Source organism: Amblyomma maculatum, chromosome 1, assembly GCF_055883805.1.
Source record: "Amblyomma maculatum isolate TAMU_Amacu chromosome 1, ASM5588380v1, whole genome shotgun sequence".
Taxonomy (NCBI): Eukaryota; Metazoa; Arthropoda; class Arachnida; order Ixodida; family Ixodidae; genus Amblyomma; species Amblyomma maculatum.
The window spans coordinates 473,774,876-473,794,987 of NC_139344.1; the positions used below are offsets into that span (position 1 = coordinate 473,774,876).

Consider the following 20,112-nt stretch of genomic DNA (forward strand, 5'->3'; position numbering starts at 1 on the left):
GTTTACTAATCAATTAATGGCTAACTGCAAATAAATGACTTATTATTTATTTCATTACTAATTACACATTAATGCCTAATTCATTCATAATTACTAATTAATGCCACACACTTGGTAAAATCAACCACACAACAGTAAATGTAGAACAACTGTATTCAGATATGTGGCGCAAACAAAGACAAACACCATGATGCACCAACTAGCCTCTCAAGCCGTTATTTTGTAGAACAACTGCAAAGATACAAGGAGCGCGATCTTGTCACTGCGCTGCCAAGCAGAATGCACTGAATAAATGCACTTGCAGAATGTGAAAGAGTAGTCACTAGCTTTACTTGTAGCAGCACTCATCGCTACATGCGCAACAGTCGCGTAGCAGAATGCAGCACTCAGGTTTTTGCCTTTCATCACTTTAGTCGCCAAAGTGTCCTCAAATTTTATTCTTTTCAGTGAAAATCAGAGAATGCTTATGATTGTCAGAAAATTTTGCAGCAAGTTTTTGTAAGAATTATTACTTAATTTTAGTAAGAATTAGAATTTTCTAAAACCTGTGATGAAGAAAACTAAAGTTAGTCCTTTACACAGAGGCTGGAACTAATTAAGGTATTTTCACATGCCATCTCTTCGGTTTTGCCGGTTCGCACTGTGTTTTGGTACTAGCTGAGCTAATTGTCAATATGCTCATGCAATATTATTCAGATGATGCACTTGTCACCAGACAAACCAAGCTGGTAGCTGTTACAATATTTTTTGCTAATTTTCATTGCGTTCACTTGAAGTGTAAAAATTATAGCATATATATTGTTTACTTAGTTGATTTTACATTTAACGTGCAATTAAGATTGTACTTTCTATATAAAGTGCTTTAAAGAAATATTGCATATGTTACAAGTGCTGACACTTTGTTGTTTCACTATAAGCTGCTTTACATCACAGATCATCGATCATGCTGGCAGAGTGCAGGGATCACTTTTTCAGGTGCATGTCATAAAATGATCACAAAAACCTCCTTAATATATATATATATAATTTCTCCCATTTAAATAGAAACATGTGCAAAGACCGCCAGCCCTTTCTCTCACCCTCTTAGTTCCTCCTCAACAATTGCGCTCAAATTTCTAGAGTCTCTCTGATAGAACCAGACTTTAAGCACTAAAAGTAAGTCATTCATTTCAAAATTACTTTTACTAAAGTGACTCACTGCTGTTTCTATACTTCATACTATGTACTCCCGGTACGATGCCAAGAAAACAGTAATGACATGCAGCAAGCCTGTCCCACAGTGTTGGATAAGCAAAAAAAGACAGAATTGAGTAGAACTACATGTTCAAGGCCTCAGACCTGCCCTGTGTCTCCGGATCACAACCATTCTCTAAGCAGAAGGTATAGATGTAAGGCGTTGAGAGTCCATCGAAGTGACAGATGGTGCAAAATGGTAGAAGGTCAAAACTAGTTGAAAGTGTGCAGTAGCACTTACTGTTGCATACTGGCTATAGGCACAGTGGCGCCTGGTTACACTTGCCATCACGGGCAAACAAGGGGTTTTGGGGAAGAGACAGGCGGAAATGTTCACGGCGTGTTTGACCACGATTATTTTTGTTGCCATTGTCTTATATTTTTAATAGCCTGTTCTGTAGGAAAAGGGGAGGGAATAGTCTTACTGGATAGAATTTGGCAGGAAGATGAAAGAATGTGCTCTAGTGTTTGGAGAGGTTTTGTTCACAAGCTTTACTTAGTTTATATACAGATGAAATCCAGACAGTAATTATAATGAGAAGGAATTTGCTCTGCAGAAGTAATGGTAATGTCATTACTTTTTGGGAGCAGTATTTAGCAATTTCATTATATTTTTAAGGCTTAGCAAGTAATTGGTAATGTAATTTAATTGCTTTTGAACAGTAACTTTGCCAAGTGTGCTGCCAATTTACCCCAGAATAAAAGACACCAAGTGTCTATTAGGAATGAAATAGATTAAGACATGCCAGCTGGACTTGTGAATGTAATCAGGTAGCTCAAATGGTTTCTCTACTTCTGATTGGCACTTACTTCGGAATATTCAATTGGAAGGCCCTGTTGAACATTCAATAAAAAAATGTTACAACTTAAACTGCTGTGTAGTTTGCATAATTTCTATAACCACATAAGTTGTGATTAAACGAAGTAACTCTGACTCCTGAAGATCTGCCACTGAATGCAAGAGGAGGGTGCAATGTGCGAGGTTAAGCCCCAACAAAGAAAAGATCGTGTCAACTCTTCAGGTATATATAGTGTTCCTATGGTCTATGTGTCATATGAATGCATGCTTGCCTGTCGCCCGCTTGGAGCTGCCATTTCAGGTCAGTGCCAGCAAAATAAGCATTAAAACTGGAAGCCTTAGCTAAACCGCCTAATTGGAATGTTCAATTTATTCAAACTGGTGCTTCGAGTCTGTGCCAAAAGCATATTTAGAAATTTTGCAACTGCAAACCTCAATTGAAAATCATTTTTTTTCTTGACTGGGCCAGTGTCTCGATGAAAAACATACCATACTGCCCATATCGCAACTTTCACATAATAACAAGTCAAAAGACGATGCCACTGCACTGACTTGAACAAATCTCTGAAAGATGGAAACTATAGAAGTATGGGCGGGGAGGCTCCACGAAAACTGCTGAGTTAATTCAGATACAGAGCACACTCAGTACAACTGCACCTTCCAAAAACAGGAGTTTGCATTATGTACCGTTTTTTCTGACTTACAGATTGATCAGCCACACTGCTGAGCCATAATGCAAACCCAGTTCGCTGTCATACATATATAGTTTCATATAAGTACCAAAGGCAACCAAAGCAACCTCGAATTCCTGTGCATTGTTGCGCTTACGTAGGAACTGGGACACAATCGGAGACGACACAGAAGAGATGTGCGCAAACTATCAACTGCAGATTTATTTCTGAGTGCATGTATGTATAGGCATTGTCAAAACAAAAAACAAAATTAAAACATAAAACAAAATTCCGCGATCACATCGTCAAGGCAACATATCTTTTAACGTTCTGTCCAGCATCAAAGAACATGCCTTATCCTTCTGACTTGGCTGCTTGTTAATATATTTCCAAAAATTCTTTTTCTTGATTAGAAAGCTCGATAGAAGGTACGCTTACACATGTCCCTTCTTTTCCTGATTGTATGCAGTATGCTTCCCACAGTTCTCTGATTAGTTTCTCCCTTGAACTGAGCAGTATTGCTGTCTGCCGAAAGTTAGGTGTGCATTCTTTTTGGCATCTGGCGCAGTGAGCTGCCAAATTTCCCGGTGAGTTGACAAGACCGCAGCTGCGCCTATGTTCTCTGAGCCTCTCATTGACGCCTCTCATTCATAAACTTCACGCAGCCAAATTCTCCAATGCACTCTTCAACGCATTCCAGAACCTGCTCTTGCGGTACACAGAAGAAAAGGTCTGTCACGTCAATTCTTCTGTGTACCTTTTCTTCTGTGTACCGCAAGAGCAGGTTCTGGAATGCGTTGAAGAGTGCATTGGAGAATTTGGCTGCGTGAAGTTTATGAATGAGAGCGGCATTAGTACGACTGATTTCCTTGCTCTGCTGAAAGCATACCTTTCATCATTGTGTGTTGAGTTTAATGGAGCTGTCTTCTCTCAAAATGACGGAATTTGCATAGGATCTGCTGTTGCCCCCGTTCTCTGTGACATCTTCCTTGCCAGAGGGGACAGAGAGCTGGAAAAAACATTGGTACCGCTTGGTGTTACTAAATGCTTCCGTTATGTGGACGACTTTTTGGTTTGTGCAGATAAAACCTCAGCCACGCCCAACTTATTAGGACAAACTTTAGAGCAGTTCAAAAGAGCCCACAAGGGGCTCACATTTACTCATGAGGTACCTGCAAACAACAACCTACAGTTCCTTGATCTAGCTCTCACTCTTGAACCACATTTATGCTGGCAGTACAAAACGCGCAACGAGAAAGGTCTACTATCGTATGACTCTGCCCATTCAAAGCTGATCAAACGAAATATGGCCATGTCATGTTTAGAGCAGGCCATAAAGAAATCATGTAGCCACAAGATGCAAGAAAGCTTCCATTTGCAGGCAACACGGCTGAGAAAAGCAGGCTATCCGACACCATTGCTCGTTTCAGTGGCCGAAAAAATAATGAGAAGGCCAGTACGAATAAGGGACCAAGACAATGTCAAAGAAAAGAAGAGGCCAGTGGTTATCCCATACGTCCATGCACTTTCCCACAACCTGAAAAAGGTTGCACAAAGACACGACGTAAAAGTCGTTTTTTCCGCACCCAAAAAATTGAAAGCTATGTGCGCGAAAGTAAATGAAGAATACAGTGCCGAGAAAGAGGAGTCATGTAGCGTCAAACACGAGACAAAGTTCGTGGAATGCCGCGAAGGTGTAGTATATAAGATACCGCTATCATGCGGGCGGACGTATGTTGGCCAGACCGGTAGGTGCGTCAATGAGAGGCTCAGAGAACATAGGCGCAGCTGCGGTCTTGTCAACTCACCGGGAAATTTGGCAGCTCACTGCGCCAGATGCCAAAAAGAATGCACACCTAACTTTCGGCAGACAGCAATACTGCTCAGTTCAAGGGAGAAACTAATCAGAGAACTGTGGGAAGCATACTGCATACAATCAGGAAAAGAAGGGACATGTGTAAGCGTACCTTCTATCGAGCTTTCTAATCAAGAAAAAGAATTTTTGGAAATATATTAACAAGCAGCCAAGTCAGAAGGATAAGGCATGTTCTTTGATGCTGGACAGAACGTTAAAAGATATGTTGCCTTGACGATGCGATCGCGGAATTTTGTTTTATGTTTTAATTTTGTTTTTTGTCTTGACAATGCCTATACATACATGCACTCAGAAATAAATCTGCAGTTGATAGTTTGCGCACATCTGTTCTGTGTCGTCTCCGATTGTGTCCCAGTTCCTACGTAAGCGCAACAATGCACAGGAATAACAACCACCAACTAGCCCAATTTGAAACTCTCCAACCTCGAATATTCACCAGCTGTAGCTGCCTGCAGTTTCTTTCTGACAAGCGATATTAACCGGCCATACAGCCTGTATTTCCTGTCTCTATCAGATACATTAAACACTGAATTATTAATTGCGAACTCGTAGCCTAGCTGATTGCAAAAAGGAATTCGGAGGTAAATAAATGCAGTGCCATAACGTACAGCCATAGAGCTATGGAACAGGACACTGCACCAACTGCGTATTTGAAGGCGGAATACTTTCGGCAGAACAACGAGATAAGCAGCCCACGGGGAGCCTAATTCCCTTGCGTCGAATGAAGCGCACAATGCACAGCCGAACCCGAAGCCCAGAGCTAAGCTAGAAATTGCACTACACGAGAAAAACTTCGTCTGCAACTGTACGTCACAATCACCGTGGTCACAATCAAGCGCGTCCAAACTCCGTGCTTGATTGTAGCAACCAAGCGCGGATTTCTCAAATCCTCCTTGCTAATCCAGAGATTAGCAATCCAGAGATTAGCAAGGAGATTAGCGAGGAGGATTTGATATATGAGTACGCGAAACGCTTCGACTGAAATAGGCATGGAAATAAGCCATGAGTACAAGTGCGCGACCAACGCCATTACCAACGCGCCAACGCCGCCGATACCTACATAAGTTAAAATGATTAAGAAAATGAACAATAACTTATTTTAAGCCACAATTTTAAGTTATAAATTAGTATTATAAATGTTTCACTTGCTGTTGCGCACATTTTTTCTTTTGCTTAGTTTATGATGACGTAGGGTGACGTATTTTGTGCGTGGCAGCAGCGTTTTGCTGGTGCCACGGTGTGTGTCACCAGTCGGCCAAAAATCACTTTTTTTCTTCCTTTATTTTCCATCTTAATCAACTCTACGGCGTTATCTTTAAAAATGTTTGCTATTTTAAGACTTCAACTAATTTTAATTTCCAGGTGGCTGGCGCGGGCGCCGCCACTATTCGTATCACGACCATCACGACTGCCGCATTTCATCTTGTTGGTTTCTCTTTCGGTCGTGTCCTTGGAGGCGCTTCCTGGTGCTGCTGATCACTTTTCCTCATGGAGGAAGGAAACAGTTTCTTTTCCTCCACCGGTGACATTTCCAATATTTCTGCGTGTTGAGGTTTTCTCTGTGTGGAAGCCCGCAGTCAACGGAGGAGTCATGTCTGCTATAAGGAGTGTCAAGGTAAGCGTGCCGAACACGTGCACAAAACCCCTCGAGTAACGGTGGTTATCCGTAGCCGGCTAATGGTCCGTACGGCTGGACTGCGATGCCACCGAGTTCATATCAACTGTTCTGAGGAGCAAGTCTAGGCGCACTTGTGCTCGCTGCTTTGTTTTCTACTAGTTGCTTCAACAATGCAAAGACTCAATGAGTAATCGTCTCATATCTATGGCTTGTCGAGAAAACGTCGAAGATGGGGTGGCATATGGGCCGCGTGGTAGTCAATGAAAATCCAGCCTAAACTAGCTCGGAAATTTACGGCCGATAATTGATGTTAATGAGAAATACTGTTGAGAGGTGCTTTTGTATGACAATTCCGTTCGGAGTGTCCACATTGCTCATTAAGTGCTCAGAGATCTATAGGTGGTATATACTTCAAACTTCCGTGAACTTCTAAGTGTGTTGTTTAGATGTAGAGCCTCAAAGAAAAAAAATGCCCTGTTGATATCCCATTCGTCAGCACAAATATGTGCAGAATTCCTGACCACGAAAATGTGGCAAATATTTCGTACCATTAAAATACAATTATTATTTTTCTTTAGAACAATGGAATCATTTTTTTTTTGCATCATATCATTCATTAATTCAATGATCTAGTTATAAATATATCAACGAACCAAATTGTTGCTGCCTCATTATGGTAGCAAATGAATCAAACTGAATCAATCAAAGTACCCAGTGTTGCAGTACCACAAACATTTGGGAAATTGGCATATCAGCACTGTTGCTGTAGCGATGTTAAGAGATAAGTGGTGTCTGTAATGTTTTCCGCATGTTGGAACAATACCTGGCAATTAGCGCAAACATTTTCAGCATTATTGCTTACCTCCCTAATTGCTGCAGGGGTGGCCATTTTCTTTAGTCATGTAGACATTAACAGCAGCCCTGTAAGTCATGCTAGATAGGTAGGCTAAAGATTATAAATTTTCAGTCCCACATAAAACGGGAGCATTCATCTCCATGGCAGGCTACTCAACAATTGGGAAGAGTGAAGCAGTGCTGCCCTCCTTTTATGATATTGGATTACAAAACGTGCCTTAGATATTTGCTTGAACTCCTAGGCAGACAGAGGGAATTGTATCATTGAATTTTTTTCCTTGCAACTGCTACTGAAGGTGGCCAAGAACAGGACTTTTCGTAACAGTACCGAAGCTGAAGAGGGTCAGCATATTTGCACATCTCTGAAAAGCCATATGTGGCAGCTGCTGCCCTTTTCGGCTACTCTTCTGACATGCATTCACAAGGTGCTGAGAAGAACCTGATTTCCCCCCCCCCCCCCCCTCCCGCAAAAAAAAAAAAAAAAAAAAAAAAGGGGAGGTTCTCAAATGTGTCTGGTTTATTCAGTTTGTGATCCTCCTTCTCACATGAGAGACATTTGAAGTAGTCGGTGGCTACTAAGACAGTGCCCCAACATATCTCGAAAGGAGAAATTCGAAACTGGTGTAATTGGTTGATCGAAAAATTCCCAGCTGGTACCAGTTGGTTCCCATTGAGTTCCAAATGAGTTCCCATTGGTTAAAATGGGAACTCAGTAGGAACTATATGGGAACCAAATGAGAATTGTTCCATAAACCAGTCAGACCAGTTACGATTTTCATTTTAGGGGAAACCCATATAACAATTAAGGCTTTAGCTTTCTTAAAAACTAAACTGTTGCAGAAAAATACATTCTTTTCCGGGGACTGAACTAAAGAGAAGCCATAATGGCCTTATTTGGAGGCATTCAGTGAGAGCATGGGTAGGTGCACATTCCCGATGCACATTTGAGATGCAAAGAGCATGAATTGCTAGGCCAGCTGGCTTATATTGCACAGAAGGTGAAACCAGGGAAAACTAATACAGGACAAAGCAGAGGAGGCACACACACACACATGCACATCACTAAACTTACAGCTGCTTTATTCCAAAGAAGAAAACAACAATTGTAGTTTTCTGCTCAAGCACAGGAAAAATTACTCCAAGCAGGGTGAAGGAAAGGCATTTAAGATTATAAAAACTGATACCCCTTTTCAGTGACAAAAGCCATCATTATCATCAGCCAGTCTATGCCCATTGCAGGGAAAAACTGCTTCCATATTCCTCCAATTAATCTTCCTGTGCTATAGCTGCATCCACTTGACCCCTGGGAATTTAACCTCATCTACCCACCTAATTTTCTGCCACCCCCTGCTAAGCTTCTTTCCTTGGGATCAGATTGGTTACCCTTAGAGACCATCGGTTGTCCTCTCTGCGCTACATGACCGCCCATGCCCATTTCTTCTTAATTTCAACTAGAATGTCAGTAATTTGAGTTATTTCTCTGACCTATTATGCATGCAATTCATATCAAGTTACACCTACAATTTTTCGTTCCATAGCACTGTGCGTTGTCCTCAACTTAAGTAGAGCCCTTTTCGTTAACCTCCATGTTTCAGCCCCATAGGCAAGTACTGGTAGGATGCAACTGCTATGCACTTTCCTATTGAGTGATACCAGTAAGCTGCTAGTCATAATGTTTGAGTACCTTCCAAATGTGTGCCCAATATTATTCTAGTTATTTCCCTTTCGTGATCCAGGTCTGCAGTCACTACCTGTCCTAAGTAGACATATTCACCTACCACTTCCAGCGCTTTGCTACTTGTTTTTAACTGCTGTTCCTTTCCCAGGCCGTTCAACATTACCTGCTTCTGCATATTAATTTTTAGACCTACCTTTCTGAGAAATGTTAGTTGCTGGATGAGTTTCTGCTTCTGCTTCTCCTGTCTAGATCCTTAATCATTAGTTGCAGTTGGTCCCCTGAGTTACTTAGCAAGGCATGGTCATCTGCAAATCGCAGATTACGTTTATATTCTCCATCGACCCTGATGCCTAACTGCTCACATTCCATGTCTTTGAATACACCCTCTAACCAAGCTGTAAATAGCACTGGGGAGATTGTGTCTCCTTGCCCTAACACCTTTCTTAATTAGAATTTTATCGCTTTCGTTATGTAGAGCTATTGTTGCTGTGCAGCTCAGTAATGTCGAAATTCGGGCTAGTTGGTAGCGATTCATCTAAAACTGCGCACATCAAACACGAAAACACAGAGAAGAGCAGGATGAACAAGCTCTTGTTCGTCCTGCTCTTCTCTGTGTTTTCGTGTTTTATTTGCGCTGTTTTAGATGGATTGCTGTGCAGCCACTACTGATATCTTCCAGTACTTTCACATATGCTTACATACACCCTGATCTCGCAATGCCTGCATGGCTGCTGTGGTTTCGACCGAGTCAAATGCTTTCTCGTAGTCAACGAATACTGTGTATAGGGGCTGGTTATATTCCGAGTACATTTCTATTACCTGTTTGATAGTGTGGATGTGATCGACAGTAGAGTACCCTTTACGGAAACCTGCTTGATCGTTTGCTTGATTGAAGTCTAAGGCTATCCTGATTCTGTTAGCGATTGATGGTGATGGTGATGATGGGTCTCCTCCGCCTGTCGGTGTGGCGGAGCAAAAAATTAAATAGAAAAAAACATACACACACATACACACAATTGCCGTTCCACTTGACCACTTTGTTCATTCTAGTGAGTTCACAGCCAGAATGCTCCTTTTGTTGCACCGCCTCATTCCGCCACCAGTATTCCAGGCGTCATTTAGTATCTCCACTACATTTCGCTCCGTCTCGCCAAAACCCAGCACAGCAGGGAGGGCTGAGGCCTCAGTGATTGGATCTATTCCGGGGCACTCTAGGACCACAGGTCCTATCATTTCCTTCGCCACTCCACAGGTGCCGCAAGTGGTGCCCTGACCGCTTGCGAATTTCGCGCTCCATATGCGCGTGCAGATCACTCCGCAGCGGGCCTCCGCCAGCAAGCCGCTACCGCACGAATTGTCAAAATAGTGCTCATGGCCGATGGCTGTCTTCGCCGCTTGGTAGGGAGTCAAGTCGGGCTTCGTCATTGCTCCACTCATCCACTCTTGCGTCTCCGTCTTCTGCACCTGGTACCAGATTTTCGTGCTCGTCAGTCGCCAATGCCATGGAGGAGGGTGCCACCTTAAAACGGCACCATAAGTTAGCCATTCGTCTGGTCCGTCGCGTCAGTATTCCCGCGTGTATGATGTGCACTAACGTTTGGTGCGCCAGATTTGTGTCAGGCATCTGGAGGAGCCTGGCCTCATAACTCAACTTCGCTACAGCCTCACGAGCTGCAAACGAGGACCAGCCGAGATCCCCCTGTACACCCTCCACCGGTGTGCTTCTATGGACCGCCAGAGCCATTCGCCCTGCGTCCCTCTGCCGTCTTTCCAAGGACTCCCTTGCGCCGGCAGATAAACACAGTGCGGCTTGGCGTACGTGAGCCCCGGCACAGCCACCATCTTCCATAGTGCACGCACCACCTCGTACTTGTATGTCCACAGCGCCTGTCGACCCAAGATCCCTCTATCTCGCGTCGCTTTGGCTTTGAGGACCCTTTCCTGCGCTGTCATGTAGTCAGGGTCACAGCATAGGCGCACTCCCAAGTATTTAGTGGCTGAAGCGATGCTCACCACGCCTCCCTGGAGAGTCCGCGTCTGCACCTGGTCGTGTTCTTCCGCATCCCACACCAGCTTAGAGCACTTCGCAGGATTGAACTTCAGCTGAAGCCTCGACATCCCCATGCCGCAGATGTCCAGCAAGCTCTGCAGTTCAGCGGGTGAGTCTGCCATGACTATAAAATCATCAGCATACGCCAGCGCAGGTATACGTCGGACAATGTGCTGGCCAGCCTCCCGATGTTCTATGCCGAAACCCAGTCCTGACCTTTCCAACAGGAGCATCACATTTGCGACGTACATCATAAACAGGAGCGGTGAAAGGGGGCAACCCTGTTGCAGACTTTGTGGGACTCCTATTGGTGCCGTACTCCCACCGTCCCATTTGACACGTGCCACTACTCCTGTGTACAGTTGTCGTAACAAGTCCACGTTCTGATCGGCCAGCCCATACTCCTGCAGCAGTTCCCATAGCAGCTCGCGATTTACGCGGTCGTATGCTTTCGAGATGTCCAGGACAGCCACATATAACGGGCTCCGCTTCTGCAGGGCTATCTCAATGCATTGAGTGAGGACAAATAAATTGTCCTCAATGCGTCTGCCTACTCGGAAACCCGTCTGCAGCTCCCCGAGAATCTTCTTCTTTTCTGCCCACCTCTGGAGTCGAGTTCTGATGATTTGCATCGCCATTCGGTAAAGGACGGGCGTGACGGCAATGGGCCTGTAGTTGGTCAGGTCCCATTTGTCAGTGGGTGGACTCTGCTCAACTTCCAATCTGCAGGGATCCGGGCTTCCGTCATCGCTTCAGATAACATATCCCCCACACGTTCGCGTGCCCTCGGCCCAAAGGCCTTGATTAGACTCATGGGAATGCCATCGCAGCTCGCCGCCATCCCAGCGTCCATTCTGTCAGCCACTTGTTTCAGCTCTCCGTCTGACAGCGCTTGATGCAGATTGGCTCTAGCGTCGGTGTCGTCCATGGCAGAGGTGTCCGCCGTTTGCCACACGGCCTGCCCACCAAGAGCACTCCCAGAGCTCCCGTCATCAACCTCTATGAGTGCCTTCCACCACGCCTCCAGCAGCTGTAGGCAGGCTGGACCCTCCGCTGCACCTGTATCTTGAGATGCACGGAGCTGTCTCTGAGGGGCCGTTCTTCCCTCCTGTATGTAGTGCCAGAAACGTCAAGGGGCCTGCCTGCCCGCTCTTTGTAGGCCCTCTATAGGTTCCTGATCCTACCTTAGTAAACGCTGTCACCATGCCATATATGGTGATAGTAAACTGATTGGCCTGTAATTTTTCATGTCCTTAGCATCTCCTTTCTTGTGAATTAAGATAATGCTAGCATTCTTCTGTGACTCTGGTACCGTCGATGACACACCAGGCATTTATACAAGGTGGTCAGTCTTTTTACGACGATATCCCCCCCCCCCCTTCCTTCAACAAATCTGTAGTTACCTGATCTTCCCCATCTGCTTTCCCCCCTTTTCATTGCTTCTAAGGCTTTTTTAACCTCATCCTTCATTACTGGCAGAACATCTGATTGTTCTTCACTACAACTAATTTCATTTTTGTCCTGACTACTTTGGCTACTGTAGAGGTCCGTATAGAATTCTTCGGATACCTTTATTATCTTGTTGATGTTAGTAATTTGACATTGCCCGCCTTGTCCCTCAGTGCATACATCTGGTTTTAAGGTGGAAACCTGGCTCATCGTTGTCAGCAGGAATTTGTCGACAAAAATGTCCCGCTTTTCAAAAGTTGGTCGATTGAGGTGTGATGTCACAGGATGGGAATTTCAAATGAGACCAAGTGTACTTAGTCGAGTAATTGCTTAACTAATTAGAGGGTTGGTATAGTAGTACCCAAAGTGAGTCTGGTTGACTTAGTTATTTATCCAGTCAGGCTAATTCACTAACCAGTAATGGCTAACTAGTCACTAACCAGTACTAACTAATGATTAACTAGTCATTAAATACTTTTAATTAGTCATTAGCCATGACTAAATAGTGATGAGTAATGACAGATGACTATGATGCCATTACACAGTGACGTCATCGGCCGTGACATGACCGGGTGTGACGGCATCATGACGTCACATCCGGCCATGTCTAATAACCGGAAGTGATAATGACGTTACATCCAGTCATGACATCATGACTGGTGATGACTGATGATGTCACCAGGAGATTCAACCTTATACGAAGCTGGCCCCGCTAGACGATCGATGCAGGCGTTCGTGCGGCGCCTTTCATTTGGCGCTTCCTCGAACGCCGCACCACAGAGCATATAAAAATAGACGCAGTACAGCAGGCATCAGCGGCGTTTAAAATTGGTTGACAGCAAAGAAAAGGTGCAGTATCTGTCACAGTTCTAGTCAATCACAAACGGTCTCGAGTCAATACCTAAGCAGCACGGCGGGTAAGGCTTCCGCCTTGAAGCACTTTAGTGAGCCAAAGTGGCCTCTGAATTTTTGCCTATGCCTGATTTTCTCTTAGCCACTTTCAGGCTATGACCGTTCATAAGATTGGGATGGAGCGCATTTGGCAAGCACTCACAGATTATGACTAGCAGCTTACCGGTATCGCTAAAGAGGAACGTATATAACAGTTGCATCTTACCTGTACTCACCTACGGGGCTGAAACGTGGAGGCTAACCAAGAGAGTTCTACTTAAGTTGAGGACAACCCAGAGGGCTATGGAACGAAAAATGGTAGGGGTAACATTAGGAGATAGGAAGCGTGCAGAGTGGGTCAGAGAAATAACTCAAGTTACCGACATTCTAGTGGAAATTAAGAAGAAGAAATGGGCATGGGCAGGACATGTAGTGCGAAGAGAGGATAACCGATGGTCGCTTAGGTTAACAAACTGGATTCCAAGGGAAGGAAAGCGTAGCAGGGGGCGGCGGAAAGTTAGGTGGGCGGATGAGGTTAAGAAGTTTGCAGGGGTCAAGTGGATGCAGCTAGCGCAGAACCGGGTTAAGTGGAGAAATATGGGAGAAGCCTTCGCCCTACAGTGGGTATAGTCAGGCTGATGATAATGATGATGATGGTGATGAAGAGCATGCTCAATTTTGCCTATGTTATGCTTCCTTATGTCAGCCACCTTGCGCTTATTAATTAGCTTTGCTATCTCTGCCAGTTCTGTCGGGTCTGTTGGGTTGGAGGCTTTCATACTTTTGGCATTATTTTATCAATCTTTCGTCTTCTTAGACAGTTTACCGGTATCATCTCTAACAATTCTACCGCCTACTTCTTCTGCGCACTCAGTAATCATCTCTAAAATTTTTTTTTATTGTCTCTAGGCTAAAGTCGGCTTCCACGGTTAGCTCTGAATATCTATTCTGCAGCGAGAGCCTGAATTCTACTTTTCCCCTTACTGCTAATTTGTTGTTGAACTGCTTCTCCCCTCTTCAAATCCAGATTAATTCGAGACCTTATCATCCTGTGGTCACTGCATTGAACATTTCCGCTTACCTCCACATCCTGCACAATAGGCAATGCAAGTTCATTTCAGCGCACAATGCCAGCACCGCGGCGAGCCGCCGAGGCTACTGGGGCTTCTGCGCAGCGGGCGCTGCCGGCCAGATGGTGGTGGTAGCACCAGCAGCACGCGCGCGTATGCCTTCTTCAGTTCGAGCGGGGAGTAGGCATGGCACCGGGCACGCGTGCTATTAGTAGATGCCTTTGCACGAAAAAATAAAAAGACTTGGTTCAGTACGTTTTCGTTCAAGAATGCTGGTCTCTTTGCTTGGTTTGAAGAATGAAATGAGAGGTGAACAGGGTAACGGTTAATTCCAGAGGTTGAAGCTGCTCATTAAATTAAAAATGAACTGTTGCTCGCCAAAAAGCATTTCTCATGGGTTTAGAATAGACCTACTGATTTTGCCGATGCACTGCATTATACTTCATTATCCAGCATAACTGCTTTTCCAACTGGCAGGCGGAGAGATGGAAACATTAGCTATTGCACTAGTGATGCATGAGTGTACTTCGTAATAATTTACATAAAGTCCACCACAGCTTCGTTTTGCAGTGAGTGCAAGCTCCGGCCTTATGAGGTCATCTTCCATCTCTAAAGAAAAGCTCTAATGTTTCGTGGAATAACAAGGATGGTCATGCCTGCTATAAATAAATAAGCTTGAGCTAGTGTTAACGTTTACCGCTGCCCTTAAAGTGCTGTTAGCTTCCTAAACTTTCCCAGCAAATGCTAACCTTGTTAGCATCCCTGTCCAATATAATCGGGGAGCGTATACAAAGAAACAGTAAAGCTCTCAAATTTATGTTAGGGTTTACTAATATTGTTTCGCATGTGTTTGCGCTCTAGTTATTTAGATCTGCGCATCGCGTGCACTGCTTTAGCACCACCGGCACAGAACACTGCATTTTCACAGCCACTTGTGTGCCTGTACAGCCTCGTCCACTTCTAGCTGTAACACGCTCACTGCTTTCAAAGCGTCATTGCTTCCGGCCCGGCCAAGCAATAAAGCTAAGTGGCAGGCAGTGTGAGGCAGCATGTCCGGGTACCTGTGTTCTTGCATCAATTTGCATCAATATGTGTTTACGTCGGATGCAATGTTGCTTTGAAAGCAGTGACAGTGTTATAGCCAGAAGTGGATGTCCCTGTACGCAACTTCAATGGATGGAGAATGCTTCTCTTACCTTTCAAGGCTTTCCAGTGGATAGATACCTCTGCCATAGAAAAATGTTTTTCGCCCACCGTTAACTTTCGTCTAAGAACACGGTTACTTATAAAAAGATGTCATATAAAAACAAATAAAGCATGCTTTTCATATTCGACAGTGGAGAACATTGAATGCTTCGATTTTTATTGCTTATAGAGGGTTCTGTATTTCAAGCATATACCAAAAATTAGAACAATTAAGCTCCATCATTAAGGGTATGACGCGATAGCGTTTCACATGCAAACGGATGTCTTGTACTTTTATTTATTTTATTTCTTATTTTATTTTTCGGTTTGGTTTATGGGGTGTAATGTTGCAATTCGACTCAGGCCATGAGAGATGCCGTAGTGGAGCGCTCCGTAAATGTCGACTGCCTGGTTTTTTTTTTAACATGCACTGATAACACACAGTACAAGGGCTCCTTGCTATTCATTTTATTTTTATTTGTTTATTTTTAATTCCTCATTTTTAAAATATTATACACACATACTTATCATCATCAAGCATTGGCTTTTCATTCTGAGAATTTTGACAACTTGAACACCCTTTTTTTTTAATTTATTTAATTCATCAATTACTCAATTAATTACAATAATTTCATTAACTTGTCCGCCTGTTATACACCAATCAATCACCAGTCACTAGAACAAAAATTACAATGCTACGTTTTTTATGCCGTCCCCGATTAATTATTTCGAACACGCGGTGCCGACTACTACTACTACTACTAATACACTGATGGCTTTTTGGCTGAACAAGCTGCATAAGCTATCGCGTAAAATGGCTAATACCAAAGACTTCACGTACGTGATGTGATCGCTGACGTCCGAAGTGCACTTTGCGCCCAGTCGTGTATCGTAGTTGTCAACCGTCTGCTTCAGGGAGTATAGACCTTTTTAGTTTCAATGCCTGGGTGCAGTCATCTTAGTTTCATGGTGGCGCCCCATATGAGCCAAATTGGGAAAGTCCGCTCCGGCTCCTCCTGACGCCATCTTGGGCTGTGCTGTTTGTGTTGATGTTGCGGTGCGGTAGTGTAAAAGTGCTGTTTCGCGGTGCTCGTGAAAGCTACCCGACACCTTGGTGCTATTTGTGCTTTGTTTGAGCATGTGAGCAAACCGTATACCATCCGTTTGGCATGGCGGCAGCTGTTCGAAACAGCACTAGCGGCCGGAGTGACTGCGAAGGACTGCGCTTCACTTTCGCAGTGAGGGTGTATCCGTTGTATCTTTCACGATACATTTATTTTCAATTATATTTTATAATCGTAATGGTAACTGTACTTACCAACACACAGCGAATGAACCGTACGGGCAGTTACCGAACGCGGAATGCAGATATTACGAAAGACGCTTTCCAGTTATCGCCGCATTGATTTAACGTGATGTGCTTCCCATTTTGATATACGATCGAGCTGTTGTGCTTCAGCAATGTATACTTTCAAGTTAAACCACAGTTCAAGATCAGCACATAAAAGAAGTAGTGTCTAAAGTACCATCCGTCGACGTGTTTATGCAGCCTTAGTGTTCGTCCTGCAACGCAACAACATCGTGTCTAAAGTACCATCCGTCGACGTGTTTATGCAGCCTTAGTGTTCGTCCTGCAACGCAACAACATCGTATACCCCCGTCCCGTACATCGTAGCAGCATCGTTTGCACGACGTATTGTTGAGCAAAACATTGAAAAACTTGCATTCTCAGCTGCACCATTAACGAAGACGACAAATTCGCAGCACATACAGCAGCGCTTACGAAAGTGGCACTGCCCACTGGAGTGGCAGACTACGGCACTCTCGTCAAGCGCTACTCCTTATTCGTCGCTAGGCCTAAATTGTTTCGCATCGAAGGCACATCCGACGGCGCTTTGTAATTGCTCAGCGCTTGATTAAATGGTCTCTCATGGAACTGCCTTACCGCCGATCCCATAGTATCAGTAAAGGAAAGATGTAAATTTCGGTGACGCCTTAGCAGCGGAGCCAGTGTGCAGACGATGATCCGCGCGCTGCACCAGCAGCAATGTGTTGCGTAATTTATTTGTATTGCAATTATCAATAGCACGGTATGGGTCAGAAATCTGCAAGAAAGATTTTTTTTTTTTTTTGCTGTTTGCTTATTGTTTAAATGAAGAACAGATTTTAGCATGCTCTTCTTGCGCTGGCAGAAGAGATCCACCGTATCGTTGGCGCGGAGGGCTTGGGGCAGGCATGGCCTGCCCATCATGCGTGGTTACTACGGCGTAGGAAGTGAAATGAGCATCATATTCGTGAGTCCGTCATTGATATTAAGTCTATCTGGCTTACATAAAACGTTCATAGGCGAAATTAATCAGGATAGATTGGAAAGCGGTGAAGTAGAAACATATCACAGCCGAACTCGGACTGTCGATGATGCTTCCCGCATACACTCTTGGCAATCATCTTACGATTTTTTCATTGTTTGTGCATTCCAGGATCACACATCATTTTCCAGATGACATTACCACTAAAATGGGCGCTAATAAAGGTATTTATATCTCTCAAACGACAATATACCGAGGTGCAAGGCCGCTCTGCTATGCATGAAGCGTGCGAATGCACAGCCCACTCGGTACTGGCAACAATGGGCCAGCGCATGGAATCTGGTTAAAGAGTATTTTCCTCCTCTCCTGCTTGCTCTCGGTAAAACGGTCTATACATTGTTAACGAGCCTTTCAAACTTGTGCAAGTTCGATTTAGAGGAAATAAAAGTCAAGCAAGCAGATTTCTCTGAAGCCAGTACACTGCGACGCACCACAGATGCAGCGCAAGAGCTTTGCGCATGCGTTCAAGGGAGTGGGAATGTAGCAGTGAAGGAGAACGCACGGCCCCATATTCCCAGTTTCTATTTTTCTGCCATAGATGGCGCTCCCTGTCAGGAGAAGCAGCACCGCCGCACAACGCTTTGGTAGCCTATTCCAGGGTTAGAACAGAGTATAAAATCAATTTAATTCTTAGTCTCCTCATTAGGGCTTTTCCATGTCCACTTCTGGTTCTGCCATTTGCTAAAGATAGTATTCATGATTCATAAGTTCCAGCAAACTCAACTTATGTCTAATATTTAACTTCTGCTATTCCTTAACCCAATGCCATAGTTGCCCACTGCCTGGTCTCCAGTTTGCTTTCTACATACCTTGGCATAGAAGTCACCCATCAAAAAAGTATACTGTGTTTTTTACTTTCCCCATTGCCAATAGACCTTTCGACAAATTGCAGCGCCGCGCCATCCCCTGGCGGATTCACGCTAAGCATGATGGGAAAAAGGAGCAATCGCCTCCTGCGTCGACTGCTGGCAAACGTGTTGGCGTGCTGTGCCGCTGCTTTCTGCCATCATTCGTCTTTTCATGCATGTTGGTGCTTCCTTGCAAATTGCAGCAAGGACCAGATTGCATTGATGGTTAGCTGCTAGTCTTTGTGCAATTTTTTGTGACTTTTAAAGCGAAAGCTTCACTACACCATGTAAAGCCAAGCCACACGCCACTACAGCGGACGCGTCGTAATCATAGTGGTGTTCCGCCACTGGGTTCCAGACACGTGCGTCGGCACAGAAAGGAGAAGGGTTGTTTCAACACTGTGCATGCGCGCGCTGTCACAGACAGCTGCAGTGGGCGAATGCCGGACTTTTCATGTCTGCTGATGATCCGTGGATTTGGAATGAAACACCCAACTGTGCAACATGATTCAAAGGAATGGTGGGCACAACATAGAAGAAAACGGGAAACAGCGGCGTGTCAAGGACGCCGAGAAGGCAGAGAAAAGTTTGCCTGGAAACCGGCAGAGTCGAAGAGACGTGAACGTGGCAGCGGTGCGTTTTCCCAGGGGGCTTTGCGCGGCCACTCAGTGGTGCGGTGGAGTTACTGGAAAGGCCTATTCTACACCTCCATAGAAGCTTTCGACTGCCTGGTTATCACGACTATATGTAGGCGCGTATGCTTGTACAGCCTTCAGTTTATACCACTTATTAAGCTTAATTACGATGCCTGCCACCCTCTCATCAATGCTATGGAATTCATATATATAACCAGCTATATCCTTATTAACAAGGAACTCTACAAGGTTGACGACTGAGCGAGTTGGTAACTGTTCATTTTAAACCAGCCAAAAGACGAGACAGGAAAGAAAAGAACAAGACAAGGCTGGACTAACAACTGAATATTTATTGAAGGAAAGAAGACAACAAAGACTCGTTCTGAAATACGCGGCACAATCCAACTGGTGAAATGGCAGGAAAAGGAGAAGAAGAAGAAGAAAATTCAGAGTCTTGGCCCAACTATCGATTTTTCTAACAGAGCGAATTCCTTACAATGAAGGCTAACCGATGCCTTAGCCACACACTTGTCCTTAGCCTTGGCGGTGTAAAACGCCTCAACTAACTCTCGACAGAATTGTTTACCATTGCTGTAATCTGGCGCTACATGTGCAATCCCGGGAGTGTAAATCGGAGGATGACCCGTCTCTTTGCATGCCTGATTTCAGTAACACGAATGTAGTTTACAGCAATGGTAAACAATTCTGTCGAGAGTTAGTTGAGGCGCTTTACATCGCTAAGGCTAAGGACAAGTGTGTGGCTAAGGCATCGGTTAGCCTTCATTGTAAGGAATTCACTCTGTTAGAAAAATCGATAGTTAGGCCATGACTTTGGATTTTATTCTTCTTCTCCTTTTCCTTTCATTTCACCGGTTGAGTTGTGCG

General features: G+C 44.4%; 1 protein-coding gene across 1 annotated transcript in view; it reads left to right on the plus strand.

The window, feature by feature from the left end:
- Positions 1-5,959: 5,959 nt before the first annotated feature.
- Positions 5,960-20,112, plus strand: part of LOC146209984 (3-hydroxyacyl-CoA dehydrogenase type-2-like) — a 31,622-nt gene continuing 17,469 nt past the window's right edge. The window contains exon 1 of the mRNA XM_084605834.1: positions 5,960-6,194. Coding sequence (XP_084461960.1) covers positions 6,171-6,194 — 24 coding nt within the window. The 5' untranslated portion in view covers positions 5,960-6,170. The remainder of the gene's footprint in view (positions 6,195-20,112) is intronic.